Source organism: Ostrea edulis, chromosome 1 (genome assembly GCF_947568905.1).
Source record: "Ostrea edulis chromosome 1, xbOstEdul1.1, whole genome shotgun sequence".
NCBI classification, from domain to species: Eukaryota; Metazoa; Mollusca; class Bivalvia; order Ostreida; family Ostreidae; genus Ostrea; species Ostrea edulis.
This window is the reverse complement of record NC_079164.1, coordinates 83312372-83327352: the sequence shown is the minus strand read 5'-3', so window position 1 is coordinate 83327352 and position 14981 is coordinate 83312372. Positions and strand designations below refer to the sequence as shown.

At 35.2% G+C, this 14981-nt stretch overlaps 2 protein-coding genes across 4 annotated transcripts in view; one reads left to right on the top strand and one right to left on the bottom strand.

Moving 5' to 3' along the window:
- LOC125678391 (uncharacterized Nudix hydrolase NudL-like) overlaps positions 1–4872 on the bottom strand; it is a 14663-nt gene extending 9791 nt beyond the window's left edge. The window contains exons 1-2 of the mRNA XM_048916825.2: positions 4727–4872; positions 126–194 (exon numbers count right to left, since the gene is read on the bottom strand). Of these exons, the coding sequence (XP_048772782.2) occupies positions 126–150 (25 nt within the window). The 5' untranslated portion in view covers positions 151–194; positions 4727–4872. The remainder of the gene's footprint in view (positions 1–125; positions 195–4726) is intronic.
- The window catches only part of LOC125678267 (nuclear factor of activated T-cells 5-like), a 51183-nt gene that overhangs the window by 9853 nt on the left and 26349 nt on the right, over positions 1–14981 (top strand). The window contains exons 1-3 of one of the 3 annotated variants that reach the window (XM_048916584.2): positions 4231–4609; positions 8279–8350; positions 9513–9578. In XM_048916584.2, coding sequence (XP_048772541.2) covers positions 8287–8350; positions 9513–9578 — 130 coding nt within the window. In that variant the 5' untranslated portion in view covers positions 4231–4609; positions 8279–8286. Of the gene's footprint in view, positions 1–4230; positions 4610–8278; positions 8351–9512; positions 9579–14981 lie in introns of those variants that run through there. The other 2 variants (XM_048916592.2, XM_056163427.1) reach the window with 2 other exon arrangements.

Sequence of the window (14981 nt, the reverse complement as noted above, 5' to 3'; positions counted from 1 at the left end):
TAAAAAAAATGTTAAATTGTTAAAACACAAATGACTTCGTACGACGGTCGCAGAGCAGTTACTGTAGCAAAAGGTCACCTGGGTGTTTAAGGTGATTTGAAAATTAAGTTATATATGTACAGTACCTGGATCACTGGATTTTGATGCCATTGTATCAGTTCAAACTATACGTCTTGTGTCAATTCGCTGTAATCCTAAACGAAATTTAAAAAATACAATGATGCACATGCAATTTTTACATTATTTCTTAAAACATTGCGTCATTTTCCTAATGATAAGTCCACAAAGGCTTGAATCCAAGAAAATGTTAATGTAAAATAAAACGAGATAAACACATCAAAAGATTACAAATACCTACATTCGCCTCTTTTAAAATTCGTTCAACTTGTATATAACTTTATTAGGAAACCAAGGTTACCAATACTTGTTCTGCATGAGAGTTTTAAGATTTTACTTTTAAGGATTTACACTAAAATAGCAATTTATTCTATTACATTACACCCCCACCCTGAATTTGATAGTTTGTAGTACAGTAAGATTTGTATATACATAATTTAGGGGTTATTCAAACGTCCGCTCGTACTTCCAAGCGTAAAGACGAGGATGAAATGTTGTGCTTCTTATCTGGATTAAAAAGAGTCTGCTTGCTACTGAAATATTGTAACATTGCTTCAGGAAATACATTTGTATGTCATTCTAATTTGAAGTTTGATATAAAAAGAGGAAACGTTGAAGCTAACTTCAAACTTTCATGGAATGGATCTACCAGGCTGGTATTCATGTATAATGTGTGTGAAAAGAATGAAAAATTGTATTTCTTGTAAAAATAAATAAATAAAAGATCCAGCTTGCTGGGCAGTCGGATTAAAATCAAATCTTCATTAGTTCTTTCCTATTTTGATCACACGACATTCTATTTCAAATAAAAAAAGAGCTAGTGAAGGTTTAATTATAATCAGACTATTTGCTTTGCATCAAGTGAAAATCACAGGTGCTTGTGATGAAATTATTATTATAACACTGCATCAGGATATGTCTTTCTAGTTGGAATTTTCATCTAAACAGAGGATATATGGCTGAGAACTTCATGCACAAATGTTGGATATTTATACATATAAATCTTTGTTAACTAAGTATTGAAATTGTAGAGTTACCAGATAAAATATATATTTTGTATTTTAATAACATAATGCAGCATCCAACTTCAAGTATTGAAAATCAGTACATTTAAGTTACTTGTACTTGTACATTAAAAACTGACCCCATCGATTTAAGAATCGACAGTTTTGTCAACTTACATGTTTTACAGATTACTATATTGTACTACTTTTAAAATCCAAATTTGTTAAAGCTATACAATGTATACCAAAAAGATTACATAAGAAAACAGTTTTAAGCAGCAATACTCCATTATCTCCTGTATATGGTGTTTATGTCTCTCATCTGATTCGATACCTGTACATGTATGAGAGCATGTTCTATGTATGATCAAATTTTGAATAGCGACAGGATATTGACAAATAAGTTTATATTACAGGGGTTTCAACAGTCTCGTTTAAAGTCAACATTTTACGGTCGTTATACCGATCTAATTTACAAATACAACCCGTCTTTATAATTGGGTCACATGATGTCTAACATGCTTCATTCCAATTGTTATGCCGTTCTTTACATACTAATTTTGACTATGGATTTACTCCGTTTACCTGATCAAGATATAGGACTCACGGCGGGTGTGATCGGTTCTAAAAAGGGATGATTACTCCTAAGCATCTGATCCCACCTTTGGCGAGTCTAAGGGTCCACGTTTGCCTTTCTTTTAATTTTGTATTCTTTATTGGATTCTTTAATCCTTTTTCTGGTTTCATGCACGCGTATTGACAGCTTCAATTACGAAGGTGTAGGAGTGAATACGCTAGGACGATTGATTGTATATATTGTTTATCGTCCCTCTCAAGAATTTTTCGCTCATATGAAGATTGATTGTATCTTGCTCAACGTCTCGCTCGAGAATTTTTCACTCATATGGAGACTCACCATTGCCGGTGAAGGGCTTCAAATTTAAGCATATGCTCGGCGCTTACGGCCATTGAGCAGTGAGGGTTCTTTATCGTGCCACACTTACTGTGACACGGGACATCCGTTTTTAAGGTCATCTCTGAGGACCCGTAACATTCACACCTGATGTCAAGCGTTTGGCGATGGAACTGTCACTACTTGTTTTAATGACTTAGGTCTGTCGCCGCACTCATATGAAGACGTCACCATTGCCGGTGAAAGGCCCTATGCTCGGCGCTTACGGCTTCTGAGCAGGGAGGGATCTTTGTCGTGCCACACCTGCTGTGACACGGGACCTCGGTTTGCGGTCTCATCTGAAGGGCCGCATTAAGTCGCCTCTTATGACAAGCAAGGGGTAGGCTGAGGAACTATTCTAACCCGGATCCCCACGGGTCTGTGCTAGGACGAAGGAACAATACTATTGCGGAGGAACTATATTAGTATCTCTCCGTCGCCTTTTTGTTTTCGCCACTTCCCACTTTCGCTTCTTTGCCCTCGCAATTTCGATCCTTTGCCTTTGCAGTTTCGCCCTCTTTTGACAGGGGTGAAAGAGCGAATGGCCTTATCAGCACACCATAATTCTCGTTTTGTGTCAAATCGTGAAATTCAGAGACATGATGATTACTGGATCATATTACCCTCCCTAATATTTTGATTATTTTCCCCCAACAAAATTCATGTTGACACTTTATAGTTATAAATGTGTTATTTTTCGTTTTCTCTTTCTATTCTACAATAATGTAAATTCTTGTGAGCCTATATTGAAGTGTTCTTACAGCTAGTCGACTTTTTTAAATACTTCGTAAGATTGTAATCTGATTGCAGAAATATTGGTTATAAAAAAAAACCCTAAACAAACAAACAAACCAAACTAAAAAAAACAACAACAACATTACATACCCAAAATCATGAAATACCTAACATGAATTTGTTGGGGAAAACATAGAAGTTACACCGTCCAGTGGTCAGAGACCTGTAACTATTGAATTGCAGTAAATATTTAACCTATAATATCCAAAAATGAAAATGAAATGACCATGAATACTGTGACTTTATAACAGATAAAAGGAATTTGACAAGAAGCCTTGAAACTGTACTGATATACAAAGTATTGACCATTAATGGATATCAAAACTTGTGATAAATCTTGAGGCTAAAACAAATCCACATGAACTAGTTTTGTAATAGGGCACTACATCGACGGCACCTGACCATGCATGGTTACTCTGACATTGATTATAAACAGTTCGATAAATTAGTCCCTTGTCTTTAAATATAAAAAATTGTTTGGTTAAATCAATATATTAGTTGTCATTTTGGTGTGGGGAATTTTTTTGGTAAAATTGTGGTTTACAATTGCAAATGACATGGGGAAAAAATAAGATTTAGTAAACTTTCGATATCAATATTTGTGTTAGAAAGCCCGAGGGCTATTTAGAGGCTCTGAATGAAGCAAAATTACATGTCAATAGATGTTATTGGGGGTGGGTATAAAATGGATTGGGTACCTAGCTGTAGCTGCAAGAATGTTTTAACATGCTAAAATTTCTCCCCTCCCTAGAAATGTAAGAATGTATGAAAATCAGGTAGTGTTACAATGAACGCAGTGGTGGATCCAGGATTTTACTAAAATGGATGTGCGTGTCAATTTCTTGACAAGGAATATTAATTATATATATAATTAATTGTACTTGGGATGAAGCCCATGGAGGCTATAGATGATATCATGAGATATGATACTTAAAAGATTAATTAAGTAACCCCTCGCTTTCTTCCACATACATTTGGCGCTTCCAATCCGGCGATTTTTACCCCAATCCATCTGATGTTGTATATGTACTAGCACAGGCACTCGACGTTTTAAATATTTATGATAAAAAAAAATGTCTTCCTGTAAACATAATATGGGCTATTATGTAAACTTACAGGAATTAAGACAAATTTTTTTAAAATTATAGATATTTAAAACGTCGAGTGCCTGTGTGTACTAGGTCTATTAACTTAAATTAATCCCTCATGCTGATAATCTTAATTATTTCAAATAGATATATTATCTTAAAATCATATTTATATTTTTCTTTTAAATATTTAAAGTGTTTTCTTCACCAATAAAATATTGCGTTATTTATATATTTTGTTGTTATTGTTGAATCGAGACTTTAATTAATCGCCAAGGATTCGTAATCGGAACAGATATGCAAATAGAAAAATGATCCTTTAGGCCTATATACAACTAAAAATTGCCCATTGTCTTTCATCGCACCCCCCCCCCCCCCTTCTATTCATAATTAGTTGAAAACCGACCAATCAGAATGCAGAAAACTAACAACCCTTTCAGCCACGACTTGCTACATCTCGGTTAACAGGTTAATGTATTCACCAAAGCAGAGGACGATTCGGAAACGGGAAATGTGTTTATAGTCTGCAGAAAAAGACACCGATTCCAAAGACTGTGATGTATAAAGACACTGTGGACATAGTTATGCACAAAGAGATTGATTTTAATCTATTTATACGTTCATCACGGGAATACCAAAACAAAACATATAAGGTATGTAATCAGTCAATGAAAAAATCCAAAATGGCTGCCGCTAGCCAACCCTTAGCTCATTAATCATTTCAAAGATCATAATGAAAGTAAAGAAATCGCTAAGCAATGTAAACTTACATGTACCAGTCGGACTGCGCATTTACCTGGGTATATTATCATCTAGTACCGGATGTCAGATAAGGGGAAGGTCTAGTCCAGAGAGACCAAAGATTTATTCATCTGATCACGTGGTCACAATAGAAACAAAAATAATGTGGCGGATCAATGATCACAAATAGGCTCAAAATCAGAACCAACTTTTGTCATTTCTCATTCTAACACAAATATTAATAACAAAAGTTTATAAACCTTGGTGGGTTTTTTTTTCTGTCATTGAAATAGTAAATCACTATTTTGCAACAAAATTTTTTGACACCAAAATGAGAGTTAGTATTGCTTTGATTTACATGGAAGACACATACTATGTCGCATAAAACCTCATTTAAATACGCCAGTTTCGAGATACGAACTCTTCTGTATAGGAGGTGCATTTAGTGGAACTTTGAATGCCTAAGTGGGACAGAGTGGATATACAGCCAACGAGGAAGACGATGAAATGTATTACTGTGGATTTACAGTAAGTGTGAACGAGACATATCGGCAAGTACATGACGTGCTCCAAATAGTTCATTGGAAAGTCCCCGAATGATTTTAAAGAGCGCTTTTGATAGGTCGGTTAAATTATAGGTAGGCGGTCCCAAGTATTTGGCATTATATTATCTCGTGCCTAACAAGTGTAAGTTTCACTATTTGATTTCAGTTCTCTTGGTGAGAACTATGCGAACTCAGTTTTCTCTAGCATTGAACATTTGATCTCGCCCCTAAAATAATTTGTCAGATTAAGTAATATGATCAATAGATATTCTACTTCAAAAAAACATTTATTTTCAACACATGGCATGCTTTGATGTCTTTTACTTTTATATATACCCACATTTTCGTAAGAAATTCGGAAGTAACCATCGCTAGATACTGTTAATTGAATGAACAACGGCAAGTTCTGTGAATTCTAGCAAAAACTAAATTCCCCAAACCATCCCTCTCCTGTACATGTAACACATTATTAAAGAAATTCAGCATTTTGTTAGCATTAGACGCGCCTTCTATAACGTCATAATAAACCACAGCAAAGGTCGATTGTTAATGTTGCGATACTGGCGTACCTTTGAACCTATATCACTGGTCCACCCCTAACTGTATGTCCATAGGGGTTTGAAATTTTATCAATAAAGTTAATAAAATGTACTTGATTGACCAAGCCATGAGCTATGGTCAATCAAGTACATTTTATTAACTTTATTGATAAAATTTCAAGCTCCTATGGTATGTGCTTCGTCAATATATATATATATATATAAAGTCTCTGTTTTGGAAGTCAAATACAGAAAAAACTCTAAACACTTTGTTGAAATATTTTGACTGTGTTACCGGTTTTCTTCACGAAAACACGACTGAAGAAGACCGGTAACACGGTCGAAATATTTCAACAAAGTGTTTAGAGTTTCTCTCTCTCTCTCTCTCTCTCTCTCTCTCTCTCTCTCTCTCTATATATATATATATATATAACTGACTCGGCCTAAATTGCAATAAAATGAGTAGCAAAGAATTTTTCAACACTTCGTTAGTGTTCAGACCACAGGGGCTCGTCACGAATTGACCCTCTCTATTCTATATTTACATTTATTTGTAAATATAGCATAGACGATGTCAAATTTAAAAAAGACAAATATTTCATGACGAGTCCCTGTGTTCAGACGAAATATTCTTCTCTTGGATTTTCTTGAAAGTCATTTCCCTAAAAATTTCTCGCAGCTCTACAAATTAAAGACACCTTTGGTACATTGTCAGGGGTACAAATATTTCTTCTTAATAAATTTTGTCTGATTTCTCTATTAATATACACTTGATTTCTTTTAAATTTCATATCCGGTGTGAGCTTTATTGGCGACATTTTCGGTGCAAGAGTTCCCATGATTTACAATTTTATAACGTGGCCTTTGCGACGCCTAATTTCTTACTGATTTTACCATGCATGTAATTTTAAAATTAACGTCATTGTTTTAGTTGGTATTGGTTTTCCCTTTTTGCAGTCTCTTCCATCGTGCTAAAAGATTATGTAATGACACGCTAGAGTAAAGACAAGTGTGACCATCTAAAATTATTTTTATTCCCGCCCCTTTAAATATTGGTCCAATCGCAGTGATTGTTCTTTCCTTGATGCGTCATCATTGACAGATTTGTTTTGAAACCAACTATCCGAGACCTCGAATGAACTTGAGAAGCTGAGTCGTTCACACTTACTGTAAATTCACAGTAAATGATACAATGTATAAAAAGCAAACATATAACATAAATCATTTTAATAAGAGTAAAAAAATGTGCATGCTCAGAGGACCATTAAGGCCCTCGTACCATTTTTATGCCCCCGAGATCGAAGATTGGGGGGGTGGGGGGCATATTGTTTTTGTCTTGTCTGTCATTCTTTAATTCTGTCTGAAACTTTAACTTTTGAATAGTAAGTGATACAGCTTTGATATTTCACATGAGTATTCCTTGTGACAAGACCTTTCCTTGGGTACCAACATTTTTTACCCTGTGACCTTGACCTTGGAGTTTGACCTACTTTTTGAAAACTTTAACCTTGCTAATAACCTTTGAACAGTAAGTGATAGAGCTTTGATATTTCACATGAGTATTCCTTATGGCAAAACCTTTCTGTGTGTACTAAACCTTTTGACCTTGACATTTGAACTACTAAATGGTAAATATTAGAGCTTTCATATTGTACATGAGCATTTCTTGTGACAAAATCTTTCTACTGGTACCAAGATACTTGTCCTTGTGACCTTGGCCATCTTCGGAATTGGCCATTATCGGGGACATTTGTGTTTCACAAACACATCTTGTTTGGGTTAATTTTTAGGGGTGAGGGTGGGTGTTTAACTGCAGATGTGCCTCCTTGCTTTGCAATGCTCTGATGATTTACAGATCCACTATAGTGTACTATGGTGACATGTTTTGAGTGTGTGTTTATAAAACATAGCGAATTTGCAGCATTCCGGAGACAAATGTAGAACAACTGTCAAATCATTTATACATGTATTTAAGGGAGGGATAAAATATTATCCATACACTGTATGCATACAGTTGTGTGTGCAATAATATTTGTCCAGGAAGCAAAGATGTCTACAGTCATTAAAATTATATTCTTTGAAGAAATATATTCATGTTTTTATATATTAAGTATTTAGAATCATATCAAAGCATTTACAAGTCAGTAGTTTTGAGAGTTGGTTTTATTTGAATTCAATTTTTTAAATGTAAATTGACAGCTACTATCCTATTAAGTATAGTATTATAGTATATGACCTTAGTACACATATTGAACAAACCTGTACTATTAATTATTGTTTTCCCAATTTCCCACTCTTCAACGTAAAATTCCCTACTGAAAGGGTAGAGAAACCTGTACCAATTTTGAACAGTGTAAAATAACCCAAGGACTGTTGTAAAGCATCCATTATGAGCCATACAAAAATTACATGACATTTAAATCACAGTTTCATGAAAATTTCAATGACAAGTAACTTGACGTGCAAGCTTGAACACAGAGTGATTTTACCATTTCAGAGAAGAAGATGGACCTTCGAGGAAATCAGACCAACCTTCTCAATGGCTTACTGGGGGCCACTAGCGGAACAGGTACGTACAGCAGTGTCTGGAATCTAGGTCAATTTTAAGTTAAGAGTAAATTCCCAGGTTCTATGTTTATGACATGTTGTAATATTTTAACATGTCTAAGTATTTCCTTTTTCCTCACATGAATAGTGTAGGATTATGCTCTGTCTTTGTAGTATGCATTTGTAATAAAAGATAGGGACTTTATCCAAACAGGTTCTTTGTTTCTACATCCTGTACACAGAATAAATGGTCATGGTCGATTGGTGAACTGTCTTGGTTGACTGAGGAACCTCATTATAGTCTTACAAATTTGTTTTTATTTTTTCTCTTTGAATTTTAAAATATCTACAAATGATAATGAAAATTAAAGTAAATAACATTAATTTAAAGGTATGATAGAGTGCAAAAGTTCAGAGGCTTGAGAGTATATGCGTTTTATGATTTATCTGAACTTTTGACACATCCCCAATGCCTTATCATCATTAGAAATCTAATTTTATTCTTTCTTCTTCTTTTTTTGCATTCAATTTTACTTGTATCTGCTGGATTTCAAAATAAATCTGTAGTGCTTTGACGAGTCAACAGTTGTCATGTTGTTTCGACCAGGCAGTGCAATATGTGAAATGAGCTGATGCAGCAGTCATGTTTATTAGTAATATGCAAGTTCCAAAAGCCAATTAATGATACTTCACAATAGCAAATATCCATAACTGATGTGCACAGTTGTTTAGTAGTACATGCAGCATTCATGTTGAAATAATCAGTATAGTGTACTTGTACATGTATGCTTATAGAATTAGACCTACATGTATACCAGTATATTAGAGATGATGTTTGTGCCATTATCAGTCGTGTCACCACATACATCTGAATTTAAACCTGTCGCACTCATCCAGGGGGATTCGTGCTTAAATTTACAATTCATATCGACATGAATAACATCTGATATAATAGTATCTAATATTTGAGTTATACACATGATATGAATGGTTTATTCCTGTAAAAACTGGAACAACTTCCTCACTATATTCATTAACCATAGAAACATCCTGCATTGTTCTGATGCTAGGTAATCCTGGCATGTACATCTATTGAATGGTGTCTTGTGGAAATAATACTATTTTGTGGTTATATATTAGTGAACATGTATTTGTATGATGTTGATTTATGTTATTTTTCCCAGAATCCCCTGCACTGAATGGACTAACTACCTCCAATATGGACAGGGTGTCTGTTCCATCTTCGATAGGTGAGTTGAATCTTTATGCTTAAAAGCAAATATAATAGCGAGTATATTTTCTTGTATGGAAACAAATAAATTATATTGCCATTTACATTATTGTTGTATATTAGCAAACTGGCTGTATTGTGTCTGTCATTGAAGCTATAACATAAATAATGTTACTGATGATATGGTGATCAATATGATGTCTGTAAGCAAAGCTTCTCATCCATCGATATAGTATACACAAATATCATCCTGTGAAATGTGACAGAATGGAATTTCTGTAGCCAGAATTTAATAGTGTATGAAGACTTACTATAGGAAGTGTTACACAGCAGGACTGGTGGTCAGACAGGCAAGGGGGTCATTGTACTGTAAAGGTTTAGCAAGCTCACTAACGAACCTTGGCTAGATTTTCATACTTGTGGATTTTACTGTCTTGTGTAATTTTGGCATTGGAGATATTTAGCAGAATTGTCTCGTAAAAGTAATTTGAAATTTTAGCGATTTAATATTTATGGGAAAAGAATTTTGGCACTTTGATTTTTGGCTAATTTTTCTCATCTACCAAAAGAGCCAACATTTCCGGTGTGCCAAAATAACTCAATATACGGTAAATGACCAATCAGAAGGCCTGGTAAGAATATAATTATATATATGGAACTCTTCAATTTATGAATTAACATTGGTCAATTTGTCATACATGTCCTGGAAAGTATGTGGATAGGAAAGAGCTAGATTCATTAGCAGTCTAATAAAATTGATGCATTCATGTAAAAAACTTTTCTAAGTAGGTGGGATATATATATTAAAAAAAAACAGACCATAATTTTCAAAGATGATTTCCATTTGGTTCAGATGAGATACCATTAAGGTTTGTCATTAGCACAAATCAATCATCAGCAGTATTTTTTGGGGAGTTTGTGTACATAGGTGTCTGGCGGACTGACTGACATTTGTGCGCCAGTCAGTCCAATGGGACTGGTCAATTTTCCAAAACGGCATTTCAGAAAACATACTTTAAAATGGATTTGGCATTCCTATGTAGATATCAGACGAACCGGATTAGTAAATATAAATCTCACATTTAAGTGTTACAATATTGCCTGAGACATATTTAGTTAAATTCCATTATTTCGTTTTGATATGTTCATTAACAGCAAAATATGTTCAATTATTTTTGGAAAACTCTGGTGGACTGGTAACTTTTTCTGCGGACTGGTTGAAATTATACCCTGTCAGTCCGGCTAGACTGGTTACTTAGAAAGTTAATTAGTTTCGATTCAGCCCTGATCAGGAAAATATTCGGTGACTGAAGCAGTTGTCTGTGGTTTCATATTATATTTTTCATCTAACTGAATTCTGTAGGAGCTTTTCTGTCTGGTGTAGAAATATGCTTGTGTGCAAGTAAGTGAGGAGGGTGGAAAGGAGAGAATTTACAAACGACTTCATGCTGTAGAAGAACATATGACATAATCTTACATTCTGTCTCTGTATCCTGATTGTGAATCATTAAAGTTGTATAAAAAATTTATTGTTTGGCCAGCTGTTGTTGAAACAGGATGATATCCTCATTTTGTGATGCATTCCACTCAGAAAAGTTTAAAATGTGGATCTGATCATGATGATATACTTTTATTGTGTTATCTTTGGAATTTGGATGTAGTTTGTATGCCCACTAAATTTCCATTTAAAATAAGTGAATAAACCAATTGAAGACAGCTATGTTAAGATCCACTGCAGATACATAGTTACTGGTAGCATGTACATGCAAATCATATCCCGTTACGTAAAGGAAAAGAGAGATTTTTTTTTTTTTAATTGAATGTGTTCCGTTTGTGTTGCATAATTTAACCATTTATGTGTCACTATGATATAACAGTGAAGAAAACAGACAGTTTCCAAAATCAATACAGTGAAAAGTTAACGTTATTGAATAGTCAAACAGACCATAGACAAGTTCTTTCAAGTTAACTCGCTCCTCTTCTTAATTTTCACGATATATATGTCATTCACATTGGATACAACAGATAAAGAACAAGTGAAGAAACGTTAAGGTTAAATAAGGAAGCATTACTAAAATGCGGGTATTGGTTTGCTATATGACAAATGTGCATTAATTACCCCATAATAGTAGGTTAAAAATCAATTCTGAATACTTGATGAAAAAGAATATTTGTAGCATATTTGTATAATTTTTACAAGCAAAAAGAAATGATGCATTCTTCTTTTTATACCCCCCGCAACAAGTTGTGGGGGGGTATACTGGAATCGGGTTGTCCGTCTGTCTGTCTGTCCGTCCGTCTGTAGACGCAATGGTTTCCGAGCTCTAAAGCATTATCCTTTCCACCTACCATCACCATATCATATATTTGGACTACCCATGGGATGAAGATGTTCCCTATCGATTTTGGGGTCAAAAGGTCAAAGGTCAAGTGCACTGGACATCGAAGTAGTAATATGGTTTCCGGGCTCTAAAGCATTATCCTTTCCACCTACAGTCACCATATCATACATATGGACTACCCATGGGATGAAGATGTTCCCTATCGATTTTGGGGTCAAAAGGTCAAAGGTCACGCGCACTGGACATCGAAATAGCAATATGGTTCGGTTTGTCATGCCATTTGTTTTTTACACTCAGAAAAGAGGTAGTTTATACCTATTACCAACACCCTTTGGGAGATTGGGGTAAGCGGGGGGTATTCTTAGTGAGCATTGCTCACAGTACCTCTTATTTACCACAAGAACAAAGAGGACTATTAATAATGTTACGCTTGTGTTAATCATAGTTGAGTAAACAGTTATATCTTAGTTTAGTGTGAATGATATTGGTACAATGTTTACCAAAATGAAAAGTACGGTGGTAAAATTAAAGTTATGTGTTTGTGAAAAGAGATGATTGAGGTGACTGCCTTTGCTTCTACATTTAACAAATTCCAACGTTTTTCAGAATCTAGCTGGTACAAAAGACTTTGAATAATTCGAGAATACATCTTGGAACAATAAACTAATCTTAGTTTTGGGAATAACACTTAGATCTATACATTTCCATGTTTCTGGGGGGACAATATTGCAAAAAATGATTGTAAAATAGACTTGTTGTTAAATGTCTTTATTGAAAGGAGTATTACGTCAGAAATCTTGGACAGATTAAAGTGGGGTGACTAGAATTATGTTAGTTGCACTTTATGTACTTCTTCACTTGGTCGGTACATGTATCAGTGTTATCAGGCAGTGTTTGATTAAGGCTCCGCTAATATCAGAAAATGTCCCCTCTATCAGTTATTGTGCCCTTTGGTCGTCAGCCCTGCAGCATGGCTATGGGCTGTGTCTCTCAAATGATATAGAAACTGTGAATGCTTTTTTAATAGGGCAAGTATTATTTTACATTAAACTTTTTTCACATTAAATGGAATTTAGTGTATTGCTGACTTTCTGATTCAATTCCAGCTTTTTCTTTTAATGAAATCTAACATAATTTTGAACAAAGTGGACTTTGCATCCCACAAAATCTTGTATAATTGATAATGAAGGAAGGTATTCTTTGGTGTTCAAAATCATCCTAGTAGGGTGATTGTTTTTCCTCTCTCGTTGTGATATTCAAAGTAAATATATATACATCTATCCCAATGTTATTCTTTTTTTCTCCAGCATTTGTATGACTTTAAAACATACCGTGTTTGAAGATGGGTTATTTCATATCATTATAGTATGTATACGTAGTACATTTATGTGTGGATAATTTCCTTGGTTTACATGGTCTGGTATTTAGCTCACCAGAACCTAAGACAGCAGTGGACTTTCTATAGTCAAGTAATTTTTTATTTTTTTTCCCGTTCCGTTTGTTTCATGTAGGTATGTTTGTTGTGAACTCTTCAGTTTTAAATGTTAGTTACCCGAAATTCAAAAACTTTAAAAAATGAATATTTCTCAGAATTTATCATATTTTTATGATGAATTTAATTCAATATCAATATCTTGAGAACACTAAAAAGGAAACAATTCAGAGGAAACAAATAACTTTTGAAGTGTAGCTGTATATAAGGATGTATAAAATGATGTGCAGTTCGTATTGAAAATACAGCACATTTCTTCCCTATAGTTTTTATATAACCTGCACGTACATTATAAAATTAATCCTTCTTTGTTCTGTTTTAAAAAGCTGTCTTGCATTATAAGTTATACATATGAGAGAAAAATGTAACCGGATACTATATACTCTAGCTGTAAGTTGAATTACCAGTCACGAATGATGATGCATAGATCTGCAATATTATTTTATTTTGTGAGATGGAACACACCATACCAATGCCTGTCATTCAGCCTTGTAAACTCATACTGCTAAGCAGCCTGAAACCCCATATGTCTGTCATTCAGCCATGTAAACTTGTACTGCTAAGCAGCCTGAAAGTCTGAAACCCTGTATGTCTGTCATTCAGCCATGTAAACTTGTACTGCTAAGCAGCCTGAAACCCTGTATGTCTGTCATTCAGCCATGTAAACTCATACTGCTAAGCAGCCTGAAACCCCGTATGTCTGTCATTCAGCCATGTAAACTTGTACTGCTAAGCAGCCTGAAACCCTGTATGTCTGTCATTCAGCCATGTAAACTTGTACTGCTAAGCAGCCTGAAATCCCGTATGTCTGTCATTCAGCCATGTAAACTCATACTGCTAAGCAGCCTGAAACCCCGTATGTCTGTCATTCAGCCATGTAAACTCATACTGCTAAGCAGCCCGAAACCCCGTATGTCTGTCATTCAGCCATGTAAACTCATACTGCTAAGCAGCCTGAAATCCCGTATGTCTGTCTGACATTCAGCCATGTAAACTCATACTGCTAAGCAGCCTGAAACCCCGTATGTCTGTCATTCAGCCATGTAAACTCATACTGCTAAGCAGCCTGAAACCCCGTATGTCTGTCATTCAGCCATGTAAACTCATACTGCTAAGCAGCCTGAAATCCCGTATGTCTGTCATTCAGCCATGTAAACTCATACTGCTAAGCAGCCTGAAACCCCGTATGTCTGTCATTCAGCCATGTAAACTTGTACTGCTAAGCAGCCTGAAAGTCTGAAACCCTGTATGTCTGTCATTCAGCCATGTAAACTTGTACTGCTAAGCAGCCTGAAACCCTGTATGTCTGTCATTCAGCCATGTAAACTCATACTGCTAAGCAGCCTGAAACCCCATATGTCTGTCATTCAGCCATGTAAACTTGTACTGCTAAGCAGCCTGAAAGTCTGAAACCCTGTATGTCTGTCATTCAGCCATGTAAACTTGTACTGCTAAGCAGCCTGAAACCCTGTATGTCTGTCATTCAGCCATGTAAACTCATACTGCTAAGCAGCCTGAAACCCCGTATGTCTGTCATTCAGCCATGTAAACTTGTACTGCTAAGCAGCCTGAAACCCTGTATGTCTGT